The sequence below is a fragment of the Electrophorus electricus genome, chromosome 4 (genome assembly GCF_041902795.1).
Source record: "Electrophorus electricus isolate QZ-2024a chromosome 4, ASM4190279v1, whole genome shotgun sequence".
In the NCBI taxonomy this organism is placed as follows: Eukaryota; Metazoa; Chordata; class Actinopteri; order Gymnotiformes; family Gymnotidae; genus Electrophorus; species Electrophorus electricus.
In genome coordinates, this window is record NC_137500.1 from 17132355 (window position 1) to 17152341 (window position 19987).

Consider the following 19987-nt stretch of genomic DNA (forward strand, 5'->3'; position numbering starts at 1 on the left):
CTCTCACATTCTTGTTCTCTCATGGCCATTCTGTACTCTGTTAAGGACAGGACATTCAAACTCATTTACACAGTTTGAGGCTCTGTGACGGTTTCTAGCAGCGATGTACACCTCAGTCAAACACTGGCTACTGTGACAATATCATTGTCTTAAAGTGTAAATAGGAAAGAGGAATATTGTTGTGCCTTTCAAAGTTCAAAAAGGTTTTATTGTCATTTCATCTATATACAAGTACACAACAAAAACAAGACAGTGTTCCTCCAGGCCCATGGTGCAACACAAAACAACAGTGCAACAGACAACATGCTACACAAGTGCAAACAGTCCAATATAGTGCAAAAAATGTCACTAAATAAACATTAGATAAACAATAATAAATACAGAACAGCACAAATAAAAAATGAGTAGACAGTGCAATTATTTAGTGCAGTACACAGTACTGGGCATATGGAAAGCGAGTTGTGCATAGGAATCAGTGACATGCTACCCTGAACATAGCAGTCACTGGTAGCAGCCAGAACAGTTCAGAGTACAGTGCTGGTTTAGTACAGTACTCTAGCAGCAAGTAGGATAATGTGCAAGACTGCAACAGGAGTGCATAGTTTATTTGTGTGAGGTTTGACTTCAGCACTAGTCCGATGCAAAACAATGTGTGAGTGTGTGTATAGATATGTATGTATGTGTGTGTGTGTGTGTGTGTGTGTGTGTGTGTGTGTGTGTGTGTGTGTGTGTGTGTGTGACTGTGTTTAAGCATGTATAAAAGTGCCCATTTTGGAATCTGAATTAGAATTGGAGTTAGCCAGAGTTCAGGAGTCTAATGGCTTCTGGGAAGAAGCTGTTGCACAGTCTGGAGGTGCGGGACTGGATGCTGCGGTACCTTCTTCCAGATGGCCAAAGGGTGAACAGTTCATGTGAGGGGTGTGTGGGGTCTTTCACAATGTTGGTGACTTTCCGGATGCAGCGTGTTATGTAGATGTTCGTGATGGAGGGAAGAGAGACCCCAATGATCTTCTCAGCTGTTCTCACTATTCTCTGGAGGGTCTTGCGGTCAAGGGCAGTGCAGTTCCTAAACCAGGTAATGATGCAGCTGCTCAGGATGCTCTCTACAGTACCTCTGTAGAAGGTAGTGAAGATGGGTGATGGCAGATGGGCTTCCCTCAGCTTCCGAAGGAAGTAAAGATGTTGCTGGGCTCTCTTGGTGATGGATCTGGTGTTCAGGGTCCAGGTGAGGTTCTCCGCTATGTGAACACCAAGGAACTTGATGTTCTTGATGATCTCCACTGAGGAGCCGTTGATGGCAAGCGGGGAGTGATCTTGCCTTGCTCTCCTGAAGTCAACAACCATTTCTTTTGTCTTGTCAACATTCAGATACAGGTTGTTGACCTTACACCTGCTCACCAGTTCTCGCACCTCCTCTCTGTATGCTGACTCATTGTCTTTATTGATGAGACCCACCACGGTCATGTGGTCGAACTTGATGAACAAACACAGTGTCAATATGATGAACCTCCGGTGACATCATGTAGTGACCAGCAGACGGTTGGTTTAGCCTCTTTGTCTGCTGCCTGGCCTCCAATCTGGATTTTAATAGATTAACTAGGTCTGTCATGAGACTATGTCTTATGTTACAGGAAAGGAGAGCAGCGCCCTCCCTAGTAGGATGGATACCATCCCACCCTAAAAGGCCAGGCTTGGCCTTGAATGTGTTCCAATTATCCATAAACCCCACACTGTTTTGTGAGTACCACTTGGACATCCAGCAGTCCAGCGAAGATAACCAGCTGTACATTATATCACCGCACCACAATGGGATGGGAACAGAGTATACTACATCAGACATCACCTTCGCTAATTGACACACCTCTTCAATACTATTTTTAATCTCTGACTGACAAAGGCATATATCGTTAGCTCCTACATGAATAACTATCTTAGAGATTCATGCTTGCCTAAAACCTTAAGATTACCTGCAGTGTCCAGCACCCTGGCCCTTGGTATACAGCTACTCTAAAGGTCTCTAAATACAAGGTCTCTATACAGTCTCTAAAGGTCTAGATAATGTCAGATGTTGCAAAATAGAGTCCCCTACAACCAGAGCTCTTTCAACAGGCTTCTCAACAGGTGCTTCACTGAGTGGGGAAAACCACACAAATTGGGGATGTGTAGTGCTCCCATAGGTGAGCTGAAGCTCGTCAATTTTTCCGTAACCTCACCCATTCGCCCCGCTGTAAGGGCTGTAGTGCTGAAGTTGAGCGCTTGCTAACTTCCCCTAAGGCATCTAGCGTAGAGCTTCCTCAATAGGTCTAACACTTTCTAAGTTCTGGATGCGCACTTCTAGAGCTAGAATCTTCTCCATCAGACTAGTAATCTACACTTCTCACAAATAAAAATCGCTAACAACGGAAGACGAATTACTAAACATGTTGCACTGAAGGAGAATGGAAGCCATGATGAAAAAGCAAAATGTTAACATTACTTACGTTTTTGGTAGTTCTTTGGATTGTAACGTTTTGTTAACATTCAGATACAGGTTGTTGACCTTACACCAGCTCACCAGTTCTCGCACCTCCTCTCTATATGCTGACTCGTTGTCTTTGTTGATGAGACCCACCACGGTCGTGTCATCGGCGAACTTGATGATGTGATTCAAACTGTGCATTGCTGCACAGTCATGAGTCAGCAGTGTGAACAGCAGAGGGCTGAGTACGCTGCCCTGGGGAGCACCAGTACTCAGTGTGGTGGTGTTGGAAGTGCTGCTCCCAATCTGGACTGACTGAGGTCTACCAGTCAAGAAAGCCAGGATCCAGTTGCAGAGGGAGGTGTTCAAGCCCAGTAAGCTCAACTTTCCAATCAGATGCTGAGGAACAATGGTGTTGAATGTTGAACTGAAGTCTATGAACAGCATTCTTACGTAGGTGCCCTTTTTATCCAGATGTGTGAGTGCCAGATGAAGTGTGGTAGAGATGGCATCATCTGTAGAGCGGTTGGAGCGGTACGCGAACTGCAGGGGGTCCAGAGAAGGCGGAAGCTGGGTCTTGATGTGTCTCATGATGAGTCTCTCGAAGCACTTCATGATGATGGATGTGAGTGCGATGGGACGGTAGTCATTGAGACACGACACCGTGGGCTTCTTAGGTACGGGGACGATGGTGGTGGTCTTGAAGCATGTTGGTACCACGGCGCAGCTCAGAGAGATATTGAAGATGTCTGTCAGGACATCTGCAAGCTGGTCAGCACATTCTCTGAGCTCACGACCCGGGATGTTGTCTGGTCCAGCAGCTTTCCGTGGGTTAACTCCATGCAGAGTACGCCTCACATCAGCTACCGTCAGGCACAGCACCTTTTCTGCTGCAACGTTGTTCTGCGCTTCAAACCGTGCATAGAAGTCATTCAGTGCATCTGGGAGGGTGGCATCACTGTCATAAGAAGGTGATGTTTTCCTGTAGTTAGTAATGGCCTGAATGCCCTCCCACATGCATATGAGGTATGAGGTATTTGTATGAGGTATTTAAAGTTCATGAAGTTAACAGTGGGCCACTGTTCACTTTCTCCTTCTACCACAGTCTCATCAACATATCCTAAAGTCAACAGTGAGCTCCTTTGGTTTTCTAACATTATGGCACAAGTTGTAGTAGCTCTGGTAATGTACTGTATGAGCCATTCCCTGTGACAAAGGTAATTTAGGTAATTTGGCACTTTAGCTCTTGGTGCATTGGGTACAGCATATGTCTTTCAGGTGGCATATCCCGAGTAAGCATTTGAATCTTGAACTTCCATATGCAGCAGCACCGTTAAATGTTGTGTGTGTGTGTGTGTGTGTATGTGTGTCTGTGTTTTTTAATGCTCCTTGTGAACTCTTTTAACATTGCCAGAGACCAGGACTACAATTGCGTTATCAGCAAACTTGATGATGGAGTTTGTGTTGTGCTTGGCACCAGTCAGGGACCAGTCAGTACAGTAGCTGAGCCTATAAGCATAGTTCCAAACCTGATGGCCCAGGATCTATTATTCAGGACATCGGAAATCTAGTTACAGAGGGCAGTGTTTAGGTCAAGGAACACAATCTTCATAAGCATCGGGGGAAATATAGCATTAAATGCTTAACTAAAGTAACCTACTGTTTATTTTTGAAACAATCAGCCAAGCCTATTATGCAGCTATGGAAATTTAGAGCCTGCACAGTCTGCAGATCATATTTTCCTATCAAGAAACTGATGTGAGTCAAATTTGTTGGGAAAGTCTCAACAGCAATTCATTACAATAGGAGTACAGCAGGACAGCTGTCCATCCAGCACAAGGCTATAAACACAGTGGTAACTGTACTATAAAAGTAAAAGGATTCATGATGAACACATGGACAGCGATGCTGTTTTTTCCCATGGCTCTGTAGACACTCAAGTTGTGTCTGGACAGAGAGAGCACCTGGGCACAGGTAGGAGCTGGTGCCCAGCTGGGTAATTCTCTCTTGTTGTTTTAAGCAGAAATTAATCCTTAGAGCACTGATTCTTTCCACACTTGTTACATCCTTATTTATGATTTAACACATTTTACTGTCAGTAATCATCGAGCAGGATGACAAAAATATGTCCTCTAGGCATGCAAAATGCAAGACTTTGCAAAGTTCTACAGAATGTTCTGCAATATATATATATATATATATATATATATATATATATATATATATATATATATAGTGCTTATTTTAATAAGCATCAGTTTGAATATATACAGCAATAATAATAATGCTGTGAATTTCTTTCGCAGGCAAAATCATCTGCTTTATGTTTAGAAACTGCAGATCAGGTGAGCAGTGCCTTGTGATAATTACTGCATTGGTACACCATGCACTGATGATAAAAATGCACACGCCGGCACCTCTGTTTTCAGCAGACACAGCAGTACTGTCTGTGCAGAAAATGGAGAGGCAGAAGAGCTGAATGGCAAAATAACATTGTTATGAAGCCAAGTTTTTATAATTATAAAAAGAACACAATTAAGTTTGGACAACACCAAAACACTAACTAATCAGGTTTAAGTGAAGACCAAGGCCATTAGGGGGTTAAGATGAAAGAAGAATTATACAAATAATTCTATACAAATAAATACAAAAAGGAAGAATATAATAGAACTCGCTGGTTGTCATTTAGGAAAGTGGTAACATCTTGGACAGTTATAGTGGTTGATTTGAGGCAGGCTGATACTGCTTTTATACCAAGGGATGCTGAGAGATATTGAAGATATTGGTAAGTAGGTAGATGCTGATGGTTAAATACCTTAAGAATACTGCCAGGTGTGCCATCAAGCCCAGGTGTGCCATTGTGGGTATTGACTCTTTGGTGTGATTTCCCTATCATAATGGGCAGAAAGGCCACACCTAATATCAAGCAAATCTGTTTTTCTTGCCTCAGTGTTGCCAGCATTAAATCTCACAAAGATGTTTTTCAGCATTTGTGGTAGGAGTCAGCACTTACAGTGCAGATGGAACTGGTCTTGTCCTTATACACTGCCTGGCCAAAAAAAAAGGTCACACACTGTAATATTTTGTTAGACCACCTTTAGCTTTGATTACAGCATGCATTCGCTGTGGCATCATTGCCACAAGCTTCTGCAATGTCACAACATTTATTTTTTTCCCGAGTTGCATTAATCTTTCCCCAAGATCTTGTATTGATGATGGGAGATTTGGACCACTGCGCAAAATCTTCTCCAGCACATCCCAAAGATTCTCAATGGGGTTCAGGTCTGGACTCTGTGGTGGCCAATCCATGTGTGAAAAATATGTCTCATGCTCCTTGAACCACTCTTTCACAATTTGAGCCCGATGAATCCTGGCATTGTCATCTTGGAATATGCCCATGCCATCAGGGAAGAAAAAATCCATTGATGGAATAACCTGGTTGTTCAGTATATTCAGGTAGTCAGCTGACCTCATTCTTTGGGGACATAATGTTGCTGAACCTAGACCTGACCGACTGCAGCAACCCCAGATCATAGCTCTGCCCCCACAAGCTTGTACAGTAGGCACTAGGCATGATGGGTGCATCACTTTAGCCGCCTCTCTTCTTACCCTGATGCGCCTATCACTCTGGAACAGGGTAAATCTGGACTCATCAGACCACATGACCTTCTTCCATTGCTCCAGAGTCCAATCTTTATGCTCCCAAGCAAATTGAAGCTGTTTTTCCCGGTTAGCCTCACTGACAAGTGGTTTTCCTAAGGCTACACAGCCATTTAGTCCCAATCCCTTGAGTTCCCTTTGCATTGTGTGTGTGGAAATGCTCTTACTTTCACTATTAAACATATCCCTGAGTTCTACTGTTGTTTTTCTACGATTTGATTTCACCATACGGTTACTTGATCGCCAATCACAATCATTCAAGATTTTTTTCTGAGCACATTCCTTCCTCGAAGATGATGTTTCCCCATTGTCCTTCCACTTTTTAATAATGCGTTGGACAGTTCTTAACCCGATTTTAGTAGTTTCAGCAATCTCCTTAGATGTTTTCTCTGCTTGATGCATGCCAATAATTTGACCCTTCTGAAACAGATTAACATCTTTTCCACGACAACAGGATGTGTCTTTCGACGTGGTTGTTTAACAAATGAGAAGCTACTCACTGCATCAGTTAGGGTTAAATAACTTGTTGCCAGCTGAAATGTAATCAGCCATGCAGTAATTATCCAATGGGAGGCTCTTACCTATCTGCTTATTTAAATCTAGGTGGTGACCTTTTTTTTTTTGGCCAGGCAGTGTTGTTTGTGATGATCTGGATGTAGTGCCACATGTGAAATGAGTTACTGGTGGAGGAATCCACTGAAGAACAGTATTCTTTCATGTTGATATTTTTGCTATAGGTGGCAACTTTCCTGAACACATTCCAGTCAATTCTCTAAAACAGGAATGCTATTTCAGTGCCTGAGAGCTAAATTCTGACTTTTTTGGGAGATGTTGCTTTATTTCTTGTAGCATTCTATTTGCTGCAAATAATAAGATGAGATATGATCATATTGTCCATAGTGCAAGTCAGATACAAGATGTGATGGAAATAAATCTGTGCCTGACTTTACAATTTTAAAAAGATTAAATCAAGTCTGTGGCAACATAAACAGCATCAGGCTGTGTGGCCCGCACATTGCTACCCAGCTGATACAGCATCGAGAGCCTACTTAGTGTTAAGACTGAATGTATACAACTATGACTAAACTGCTCTCAGTGGAATTTGCCCAGAATGCAGCAGCAACTCAAGCCCTGTAATCCAGCAATGTCAAACATGTGGTCACAGGACCAGGTTTCCAAAAACATCGGGATACAGTTTAACTACATTCAATTTATTACACTTACCTGCACCTGCAGTCACTGGCCATTTTATCAGGTACATCTCTGCATCCCATTAGGTGTATTTTGGAAAATACATAAAACCCATGTGTGTCCCTCTACCCTGTTCAACAATGGACAGTTTCTGACCACAGGACTACTGCTGACTGGATATTTTATGGTATAGGTGGGAGGCAGTTATATTATATATTATATATCAAGCAGATCAGTGTTGAGTTTTTCCATGTCAGAATCACTACTGACCTGAGAGTGTTCTGCCACTGGCAAGGTGGTTGAGAAGTGGGTATTGGCTGGCACAGCAGATCCATATGCAGTAGGTATGTCCACATGGGAAACTACTACCAACTTACCCTGGACATTCAGCTACCATGTGTTACATCATGGGGGGGGGGGGGGCGGGGGGGCTTGTGGGCACTGGAGGCTATTATGCATTGGAGTGTGTTGTATTGTAACAGCAAAAAAAGGTGCACTGTTTCTTTAAGAGGAGCTCGTGTGTGTGTGTGTGTGTGTGTGTGTGTGTGTGTGTGTGTGTGTGTGTGTGTGTGTGTGTGTGTGTGTGTGTATGTGTGTAACTCTATGCAGAAAAAGAGAGGGAGTTTTGTGCTGTAACACAGTGAAGACCACTGGATCCTACTCTTGTTTTCTGTTTGTGAGTAATGCTACCATGGTGCCTTCGACTACTTCTAATTCATGCATGAAGAGAACATTAGTAACAGCGAAATCTGGCTTTACATGGTTAATGTAGCTAATAAACTAACTGTGAACGGATGCCTGGATCATTTATTCAGCATCTACACCATGAGCTTTGTTTGCCTATTTATTTTGCCTCTCAAAAGCCTTTTGCTGTCTGGGTTGGAGTGAATTTGAAGTTGAAAACTGACTATAAAGGGTTAAAACGGACTCCCAGACATTATTCTGGACCTGGACTCAGCTGTCATTGCAAACTACTTGAATGTTGTTTTTTTTTATTTGGAACTAGGCTCATCTGTCCTTACAAACTGGAGCCCAGAGTTTTGCTCAATTTGTGTCATCTCACAGTGCAAAATGGTGTAGGGCCACTTCTTTTTCTTTTTTTCTATGAACATTTTTTTTGCTGTGTTGTGAACTTGAACTGCATTGTGTGAAACGTTCTTTCAGCTGAACAAATACAAAACTAATGGATAATTGTTCACGTTGAGTGAGTATGTACTGTCTTTCTCTACCCTACACACAAGCGTGCCTCTGAACTTTTTGTGAACTTTCACAGTGGGTAAGAAAAAAAAGAAAAAGTGGACTGATCTCTCCGCAGCTCTCTGCTCTTCTCAGCAGTGGATTTTTAAATGTGTTCTGTGCCATCTCATCTTGTGTCCAAAGGATTTTGGGGGTATGAAATGAAATGAACTTGGACATAGATTCATTATAGCTTAAAGTGTATTGCAGCATTTGGATATTATTGCTATTGTCATTATGATGTTTTTTCATCTCTGAATTTTCAAATTTGTATCCTACCTGTGCATTTATGCATAACGCCTGTCATTTCTTTTCCTAATTGATTTTGCATACAAAATGGCATCATCGTCTTCTGAATTAGTTAATTTTCCTCTAGAATTTGAGTCTGAACATACACATAAATAACCACTACAGTGAAGGACTCGACACACAAGTACAAATAGGGCTGTGGCAAATTCCAGATTAATGCAATATTGTAGTTATATGATACCTACTGCAGGGCTGAGCTCATTACCATAATCAACATAGGCTGATGAATGTAAAAGAATGGACAGTCCATTTAACATACAGGTGTCTGATGATTATTGCTTGTTTCTGGGCTTGAGTACTTGTGATATCTACAGATAATGGTCAGTTGAATACACAAAATACACACGCAAAAGCATAAACAGTTGGAGTTAGATTTTAATTGCAAGTGCTTTTAGCAAACACACCTGTTTTATGTGGCAGTGCCCATACAGTTGATGCTAGTCGGTTGACATTATGCAATTCAACAATGGCAACAAATATAGTTCCTAAGCCAAATGTTATGTTGGGAATTGGGGCACATTTTGGCTTTAGGCCAGATGATAAGGGGCAATATGTCAAATTTATAGGAATAGTAAATGAAATATATCTAATCTAAGATCTCATCTTAGAATTAGCCATCCATGCACTAAAAGAACTTCCTCAAAGTATGTATTCAGCGCGTTTGGCAATACTGTCATTCTGTTGAGATCCTCCGTTAACTAAGACATTGTGAACATGTTGGGTTTCCTGGCAAGAAATATGAATACTGAAAAATAAACCAGCAGGATATGCTGATTCACTTCATTGGCCCTGTGAGTAGTTGTAAACGAGCACTTATTGTACAGACTCATAGGCTAGCCTACTTACCAACAGTAACTTAATGTCTATGTTCTCTTTTTACACAGTACTTTATTGTTGCCAACTTATAGGCTAGCTTACTTACTGACAGTGACACAGTACACATATTCCCTTTTGAAGTTGCATTTTGAAAAAGCCAAATCAGATTATGGCTTCATTGATGTATACACATTCTTGACCTTTTGTTTAGGTTTTAAAATGACCATAAATGTAATTTCTAGGGGGTGAGCTTTGATACTAAACAGCCAAACCACTGGGATAAGAAAAAATCCATATGGTTACAGCCCCAGTTGAACAGAAGTAGCTTTATTACAGGATTGTGTGGACAAATCACTTCCAAAAGTTACTTTTCAGTCGTTGGGAATGTGTTGTTGGCTCAGTGCCCAAACCTCCAATAAACGCCTCCATCCCACACTGTTCTGCTTGGTCTCCCCAAGGAGCCAGTTATCAGCAAGATATGGCTGCTAATGATAATCAGTATCAAAACTCAGCTTCCACTCTTCTACAGTGTTTACTGGGACTGAGCCACATTGCCAGAGTCCTTCATCAGATGAATACAGAGTTGCACATTGTGGCATGCATATCTCCTCTGTCACTGATCTACTAATGTGCAACTATGAACTACAGTAGGTGCTTGGTCCATGCCATCCCCTTCAACCCCCTCCTAGTCCACGCACCACTATTGGTTCAGGCACTGGTGACACTCAAATGACAATAAGGGAGGAGTCTCACAGTCATGATTATGAAGATTCTATGTGGGGTGATAACAAGAAAGTAAAATAAATAGATGGGCTGGTAAACTGTCGAAAGACTCAGAAATACTCAGCACTTTGTTGCCCTACTAATTCTACTTGGAGACTGCATATTTTGTAGTCCTATTGGTACTAAATGGTTGACAATTGACTTTATGGACAATGTGTCTTCCACCTTTTTGTCACCACTCCATTAATCTTACAGATGGAGTTCATGTTACACACCTAATGTTTCTTTCAAAACAATTTTATTGGCTGATGGGCCTCCAATCTTTGATGAAATTGAGGATGATGACTTTGCAGTGGATAACCTTGAAGGTGAAATGTTAATGTGCATCGACATTCCACCATTACTTCTCAGTGACAAAGTGGATGGTGTCTGCTTGGAGCCAGATGTTAAAGTCAAACTATTGTGTCTTTTAGAGAAATGTTTCATGGACACCTAGGTCATACCTCACTGACAGAGCATGTCATTAACACAGTGGGCACAAAGCTACTCAAATTTCCCCCTTATCATACCTCTCCAGATTAAAAAAAGATTCAATGAGGCACAAATACAAAAAATGTTGCCAGTCAGGATCATTGAGCAAGAATGGGCAGCACCAGCCTCACTCCCTGAGGCACATGGGTATGCTCATTCAGCACTGGAAGGCAGTCATGTGCTATAAAAACACTATTATGATTGGAGCCACCATGACATCCTACCATGTGTCAAGGTGAAAACTCACCCAAGATCCAATGCATTTGCTAATATGTAATAGCTGGTGGCATGGTCGTAAGATCTACAGGAGTAGATCTACAGCAACGCTAGATCTATGTTGATTATACTAAAGTCAAGCAAACAAACTGAGGTATCACATGTTAAATGCTGCGATTATTAATATTAGATAGTTGGCTAAAAGAATCTTCACAATACAGCAAATAGTTTAACTTTCAGACTGAAACCTGGCACAGAAGTGATAACATTGCTCTAAATTAATCGAACCCACCTCAGTATTGTTCTCTCAATGTTACTGGGGCTTCCCCAGAGCACATGTGCCAGCTCATCAGTCTACACTGGAAGAGAAAGAAGCACCACCAGCACCCAACCCACATGGCATCTGTTGTGTTCCCCAGTTTGTCTACCAAAAGGTCAGAGGCATCGGCACCACCCAAACCAGCGGCAGGCAACTCCTCCTAGACTTCCTGGACCTCGCCTCAATTGGTGACCGGAGGACTGGCTGGTGTTTCTCCAGTCTTTACCGGACTTCTTCCTACGTCTATATTTGGTTCTGTTGTACATGTGCCTGTTCCTGTCACTGTTCCCATGTTGTTCCCTTTGTTTCTCTTTATCTCAGTAAACGTGTATATTTAACATCCTGTTTAGTTTTGTCGGTGTTTAACCCATGCATGCTTTGCTTCTTCTGCCTTAGTATATTCTCGCTATCGTTCTTAAACATGTTTGTCTCTTGTATTGTTTTGTGTTGTTCATGTTTAGTTATTCCTTTTGTTTTACTTTTGTTTTGTTTATCTTGTTTAATAAACATTTATTTCGTTATGGCTTGCCTCTGCATCCTGCCTAATCTCCCACGTTATATTTTAAAATTCTTATTTAAAACCGAACAAACAAAGAATACCCCTTCTCTGAATTCATAAAGTTATGCTCATTCATAAAATTATGCTCATTACACATTTCCTAAATTTACATGCAGCAGTATTTTTGTTATTCAGGTCCTGATGGGACCTTTGGAAAAAAAAAACTATACTGGTTGATGGGTTATAATGTCTGTATATGGTTTTCTACATAAAGCATGTTCTGTGATGATACTGTTCAGATAATTTGTAAGTGTAGCAACATTTCCTGTTTCTCAGGTTACAGCTGGGGACATTTAAACAGCCAATTGTGTACTTTCTTCAAGAGGAGCTCATATAGTGTGCACACATGTGTAGCTCTGTTCTGGACTTTCTATTGAAAAAGATTTTATGCTGAAATTGTTGAATGAATTGAAAAAAGTAACTTTTTTTGTGATCAAATCAAACTCCCGAATGCACAAACTATCTGAACAGATACTTTGTGCATTCCTGTGTTTAGGACATGAATAAACAGTTCACTATAAGTTTTCAATCAGAAAGCTTGTTATGCCACAAATCTCTGTAGCCAATGTATTGGCAAAATGAGTGTGACAGCTGTATAAGCATTCATTAATAATAATAAAAAACACAAAATGTAAAAAAAATAATAAAACATGAAATTAATTCAGTGAAAGGAATATATATTAAGGTAAATGTAGTATGGATTTATGGGTTTACACTACATAGAAAAAAATCTGATTTTTGTTACTTATTTGGGCCTTTAATTGGGACATGCTAACAGTCTTGTATACTCAAACTAAAAATGTACAAATGTACAACCATGTATAAATACTAACATTGTGTATAAATCCTTCTAGATAGAGCACAATATATTTATGTTTTTCTTTATTCTACTGTTTCCTACATACTTTTTATTAAAGTATAAGATAAATTATGCTAATTGTACTGCTAAATCATGCAGGTGCACTTTTCTAGACCCTAGTTTTATGACTTATGTTTGTTTTATGATATGGGATTGCACATTGGAGCTCAGGTAATGCAATCTTGTTCTGCCAAGCTCTCCCTATAGTGTGATTGAGAATAAAGTTCACTTTTGATTTTGACTAAAATAAGAAAATAAGCTCTGATTATGGACATGTGTTGACCATAGACAAAATCATTAATTCCTTAGGACAAGAGTTATGAGTGCCTAGTACTGGAGGGATCAAAAACCTCTTCCAAACAAACTTTGTATAGATCTGGCCTGCATATGGCATAGGCAACTAGGTGGTTACATAAGGGGTCAAAATAAGGGAGTTACACCCCTTCATTAAAAAGGCAAAACCTTTAAATTGAGCCTCAAACTGTATTCAGTTATAATTGTAAGTCGCTTTGGATAAAAGCATCAGCTAGATGTGACCATTGGACTATTTAAAAGGTAATGCTATCTATTAGAGTACAAGTAGCCTAACTTAACATGAATTAATTACTTTAAACTGAACAGAATTATATTCTTATTTCAAACCTAATGTGAAGTAGCTTTCTAGCAAGCTATGTATTGGCTTATTCTGCAAGCCTACAGAAAAAAAAAAAAAAAAAAAAGATTAGGTTTCTAATCATTTGCTCCTGTGGTAATTTTTTACCCTGTTACCCTGTTACAGGTGATAACAGTATATTGTAGCTAGACAGGCACCAATTTTGTATAATAATTAAACTCACTGGGTGATGAACTTGTGTGCATGTGTGTGCATGTGCATGTATATGTGCAGTCAATGTGCACACGTGTGTTTGTGAGCAAGCCAATGAATGCCAATTGTGTGTTAATGCATGTACTCATTTAATGTGTGAAGCCTGGCTTGGCTGTTTCATATTTTTTCAAGTTCTCTTATAAAGTATGTCTCTTATATAAAATCCATCACTGTCAAACCTAGTAAACTGTCCAACAAGAATTCTTTCTCAGGCACTCCACTGACCTTCACCAAACCTCAGTTTACTGCTGAAGAGACAAAGGCAGTCCATCCATTTACATATTTTAGTTCTAATACATGTGTAGTTGTAAAGCAAGTGTTTGTATTAATGGCATCCAGAGTGTGGCAAAGTAGGAATGGTCCCTAAGGCACCTCCAAGGTCAAAGCTGGCCTTAAGTATAGGAAACACATAAGGCTTAGCAGTGCTTACATGTGTAATCTGACTCTCACTCACCCTACAACCACGATGATAAAGTCCAGCAGATTCCAGCCATTCCTCAGATAGGCATTGGGGTGACACAGTAGACCATAGGCAATCACCTTCAGAAAAGCCTCCACTGTAAAGATGATGAGGAACAGATACTCTACTCGCTCCTGCAGAGAGAGAGAGTAAATATAGAGAGGGACCATCAGAAAAAATCTCTGATCTGCATAAATGTAATCATTTTAGGGGATCTCTATATTAACTCAAAATTTAAAACATACTATATTTCTGTCTATTTAAGCCTTTACCTGCATAACATTTTAATGGACTCAAAGAATGCATGCACTCAGACACACTTCATTTTCTCTTTCCCCTCTCTCACACTCTCTGTCTCATGGTGTTTTTGGAACCTGAGGTCTGTTGGGGCATAAAAAACTCCATATGAGCCTCCACTTCATCAGTGAAACTACACACATATATAGTCCACTTAATCAGTGAACACAAACAGAAATGCACCTCAGAACAAATGTACCATATCAGCATTACACAGCCCATGAGTTAGTAGATGCAGTGGCTGGGACATCACCAATCACCTCTTTGATCTACACCAATCACCACTTTTGATCTGTCTTTAATACATTCTTAATACCAATACCTAAAGTTATCAAACATTGTTTAACTGCTTATAGACACTCATATCCAGACAGCATTGCATATGAATTCTTTTTTAGTTTGACTTCTTTTTGATTTGCACTTCCTAGGAATTAAGCCCATGGCCTTGTAGGTGCTAGCCTTAATCTACCAGGTGAGCTACACGTTCTAAAACAAGCCACATTTCAGTGAAAGTTCTATGCGGGCATTTCAGATGGCTAGCTATGAAACAAAACTGTTACAGTCGAAATCTCGTAGGCATGTTAGTTTTTATTGCTTAGAATAGTACTGCACAAAGGAAGCTTCAGAGATAATATACACTGGATATTTAAGATACACTAAGTACTCATTGACTTTGAAATGCTGTGAATCCAAGTGTTATGTGAGCCCATTTCTGTGAAACCTCCATTTAGACTCAAAAATAGGGATTAGAACACACTATGTGCCTTGAATTTCACATATAATTTCACTCATCAGACATTATCTCCAGCCAGTTTGAGAGGATCTTCATCACTATTACTGTAAATATTTTTACTTGAGAAAAGTTACTCTCAAACACCAATTGCCATCTGATTTTGCATTTTTCTCATTACACATGGATCAGATTTATGTAAGGGTAGTGGATCATAGCTCAGCATGACAGGATGTTAATAAAGGTCTGTTACAGCACTTTATGTAATTTAGTTTCCTTATTCTGCATTACTGATAAGAGCCAGCAACCATTACATAAATTCTAAGCCAAAGACCACCGGACATCTATCTCTCTCTTTTTCACTCCCTCCCACCAACAGAGACTTAGGGTGCATTCACAGCCATTCACGTAAGCAAACCACCTATTCAGCTCATAAAAACTAGTGCTCTAAGTGCAATTACACAGCTTGTTATGCCATAAACTACAGTGGGAGAAATCCTGAAGAGAGAGAAAACACAACTTTACATAAAATTAATTTTGTGGTACTCACCTGGAATCATAACAACACATACTGATATACCAAGGTTACAACACACAAACACACACACACACACACACACACACACACACACACACACACACACACACACACACACACACACACACACACACACACACACACACACACACACACACACACACACACACACACACTGCTCACAGTTCTCCATAGGATCAGTTTTCTCTATCACCCTGACAACCAATGCCTCTTGATTAGGTCTCTGTGAGGTCAAAAGCTCTGAGATGAGTTTTGAGGCAGAAAAGAATAGTGAACAGAGTCTGTTTCTGGATTTACATAAGCAAAAATGACAGTCAAGCAAGTAGCTAGTAATTCTGGGTGGCCCAAATCAGTATTGCTTTGGATTTTTTAGAATTTCGATTTTTTTAAATAATAAAATGCATTTAATAACAGTGGTAACACCATAACTACAGTGTAACTATTACCATTAATTAATAATGTACTATAATAATGTACTAAATGATAATGTGTTGCAATGCACAGATACTTGATATACTGTACTTACATAATGAAATATGTTGTTATTCACTGCGTTTCACTGCTATGTATTTCACTGTAATTAATATTATAATTACACTAACAGTGGACTACTGTAAAATGTTTTTTCATTTAAATATATTTCTATATACAGTCTAAAAGACATATTTTATGCTAGGAATTACCGCTCATCTTGAATATAGAGGTTAAATCCATTTTTATCAAATGTTCACCATGAAAGCATGAAGAACCAGGCAGATGGTCTGTCAGAAAGGTGTTAGCCATGACATTATGCTACTGGTTAGTAATAACAGCATAGCACCACAACTTGCTTGTCATTGCTGTCATTACTACACTGATAAACTGCAACTGTTCCTGATTGGCTTCCTTTTTTTATGGTTTGGTTGGTTGGTCGGTTGTTTTTTTTTGGCTAAGATTATGCTTATCAACCCCTGGAAATGCCCTTGACTTCAATATTGTACTAATGATTTCATTTAAATGTTTTCAATGTGGGCTTAGATTTCTTGCACAAGGCAAGTCCAGTTATGGTCTCTGTTTAGGACTGAACTCCGTTCTGTTATGTTTGGTGTGTGTGTGTGTGTGTGTGTGTGTGTGTGTGAGGTTTCCTCCTGAGACAGATGTGCTGCTATTATTAGAGCTCCACAGGCAATCAACACACCCACTGCTGGGATAAAGCCATGAGAATTTGTCATCTAAACAAGTGGCTGGGGAGACCACTGTTGATACAATCCCAGTTCCACGAAAAGATGGACAAAGATGGAAGAAAAAAGAAAAAAAATGATCCTTTTTTGTTTGTGTAGTAAAACAGACAACAAATTTCAATGAAGCAGTCAAAATTTCAATTAAATACACAAGGTTTTAGAGATGAAACGAGATGAAACGAATTTGTTAGAAAAAGTAGATGTTTAAATCATAACATGTATTCCATGGGGCTTAAAAATCTGAGAGTGTACTACTGTGGTACTGTAGTTTGCAACTGCTCTAGATGTGCTACATAAAAATTTATTAACACCACTACAAAAATAACCAGCATTAAAGGATCAATAGTTATCACTTATTTCTCCTCATGCAGGAATTGTCCACTGTATTTCTTGCAAGAGATGTAATCAGCTTTACAAGAGAAGGCTTGGTAATTATTTTGTGGAACACCTTCAGACCATCAGACCATCTGCTCATTGGCTGTTATCTAATCAGACAATGACATGGCAGCAACTCAAAAACACATGCACTTGGGCATCAACAAGACCTGCTGAAGTTCAAACCAAGCATATTTAAGTGACTTTGAATGTGGCATGGTTGATTCTAGTTGGGCTAGTCTGTTGGTGCTAAATGAGTATTTCATAAAATGCTGATCTACTGGCATTTTCATGCACTAGCATCTCTAGGGTTTACAGAAAATGGTCTAAAAAAGAGAAAACATCCAGTTAGTCAGGTGAAAATGCTTTATTGATGCCAGGGGTCAGAGCAGAATGACCAGACTGGATCGAACAGAGAGCAAGGTAACAGTAACTCAAATAACCACTTGTTACAACCGAGGTATACAGAGGAGCATCATCTTGAATGCACAAAACTTAAACCGTAGAAGACTACACTTGGTGCCACTCCTGTCAGCTAAGAACATGCAACTGAGTCTACAATTTGCACAGACTCACCAAAATTGGACAATAGAAGATTAGAAAAACATTGCCTGGTCTGATGAGTCTTGATTTCTTCTGCAACATTCAAGTGGTAGGGTCAGAATTTGGGGTAGACCACAAGAAAGCATGGATCCATCCTGCCTTGTATTAGCGATTCAGGCTGGTGGTGGTGGTGTAATGGTGTGGAGAATATTTTCTTTGGGCCACACTTTGGGCCACTTATTATCAGGATCATTATTATGAGGATCATTTAATGGCACAGCCTACCTGAGTATTGTTGCTTAACATGTTCATCCCTTTATGAATAAGCAGGATAATGCACCATGTCACAAAGCTCAAATCAACTCAAACTAATTTTTTGAACATGACAATTTGTTCACTGTACTCAGATGGCTTCCACAGTTGCCAGATCTCAATCCAATAGAGCATACTTGGGATGTGGTGGAATGGGAGATTTGCATGATGGATGTACACCCGAACAAATCTGCAGGAACTGCGTGATGCTGTCATGTCAATATGGACCAAAATCTCTGAAGACTGTTTCCAGCATCTTGTTGAATCTACGCCAAGACGATTGAAGGCACTTCCAAGGGCAAAAGGTTGAAGAACATAGTTTCCAGAGAAAATGGATATTTTGGAGAGAGGTTCCTCATCAGCTGTGCACTTATATATATATATATATATATATATATATATATATATATATATATATATATATAATCTTAGATTTAGCACTTATATAGATACAAAATAGTAGTGCAGGACGCAAGGTTTCCTGGAAACAGGACATTTTGGATGCTTCATCAGCTGTGCAAGAAAAGTGCTTTATACATATATACACACTCACACTAGCAGTAAAAATGTTTAGTTTAGAAACACCTGTTTTTCCAGTTTGTTTTAACATTTAAAGTGATGTCTTGTGACTAACCTAAAATGTAACAAAGGTAAGCGTTAAGATGCCAGAGGTTTAAAACAACTGAACAATTGTCACGCTGCCTGACACCCAAACAAACTACAATACCCATCATGCTGTTCGTCTCCAGGAGAGCGACTCATCCAATCATCGACAGTTCACCAGATCCTCATCACCTGCATAATGACCTCACCTGTTTCCCATGTATACAAGCCATTCTAAGACTGTTTGTTGCTGCGAAGTATTGCCTCCAGTTTACCTGAGCATACTGGGTGTTCTTTTCCTGTTTTTGATCTCCTGTGTTTTTGACCTAGTTTTCCCATTACTCTCTATTCCGATTTTTGCCTGCCCCTTGTTGGATTATCTGCCTGTGTTTTTTCTCTATGTTTTTTTGGACTGGGACTGTTTATCTCAATGATTGCGTTTACCCGTGGCTGCATCTCTCTGGTTCTGACCCTGGCTAGTTTAACCCCTATGGATTTGGATTACAATATAACTCCTGCCTTTTATCCGCAAGCGTCTGACTTTGCTTACAACATTACAGAATACTTTGCCTTTATGTAGACGGCAGATTCGGAGGCTCTGATGGAGGCTGTTAACAACCAAGGACAGCTTATCAGTCAACACCAGCATGTCTTTGGAGGAGTCACATGGTCTCTGGATGCACTTGCCAAACAACAAACAGACCAACAGGCCCAAATGGCTGAACTCGGATAGTCTCTAAGAGACCTTACTGCTCAACTACAAGCCATGACTACATTTCCCCAGCACAACTCATCTCCTACTGCTGCTACCGCTACCGCTCATCCTGTTGTTCATGTGAGTAAACCCAATAAATATGACGGCTCTCCAGACAAATGTAGGGACTTTGTTACAGTGCAGCCTTCATTTATTTTTTATATATTTATTTTTTTATTTTTGTTCTGACCAAGCCAAGATATCTTTCCTTACCACACGGCTAACAGAGAAAACGCTGGATTGGGCCACAGTTATCTGGGAATTGTCATGTAACTTCCTCGCCCAGTTTAAAGCCGTTTATGATCATCTGCATGAGGGGAGAGAATGCGGAGAAAGGTTCACCAAACTCTGCCAGGGCAATCATGCGGTATCCGACTACACTTGAGAGTTTC

The 19987-nt window shown here is 40.1% G+C and overlaps 1 protein-coding gene across 23 annotated transcripts in view; it reads right to left on the reverse strand.

Moving 5' to 3' along the window:
• The window catches only part of cacna1c (calcium channel, voltage-dependent, L type, alpha 1C subunit), a 185268-nt gene that overhangs the window by 61006 nt on the left and 104275 nt on the right, over nt 1-19987 (reverse strand). For all 23 annotated transcript variants that reach the window (XM_081712723.1, XM_081712724.1, XM_081712714.1 and 20 more), the window contains one exon: nt 14197-14336. In XM_081712723.1, coding sequence (XP_081568849.1) covers nt 14197-14336 — 140 coding nt within the window. The remainder of the gene's footprint in view (nt 1-14196; nt 14337-19987) is intronic.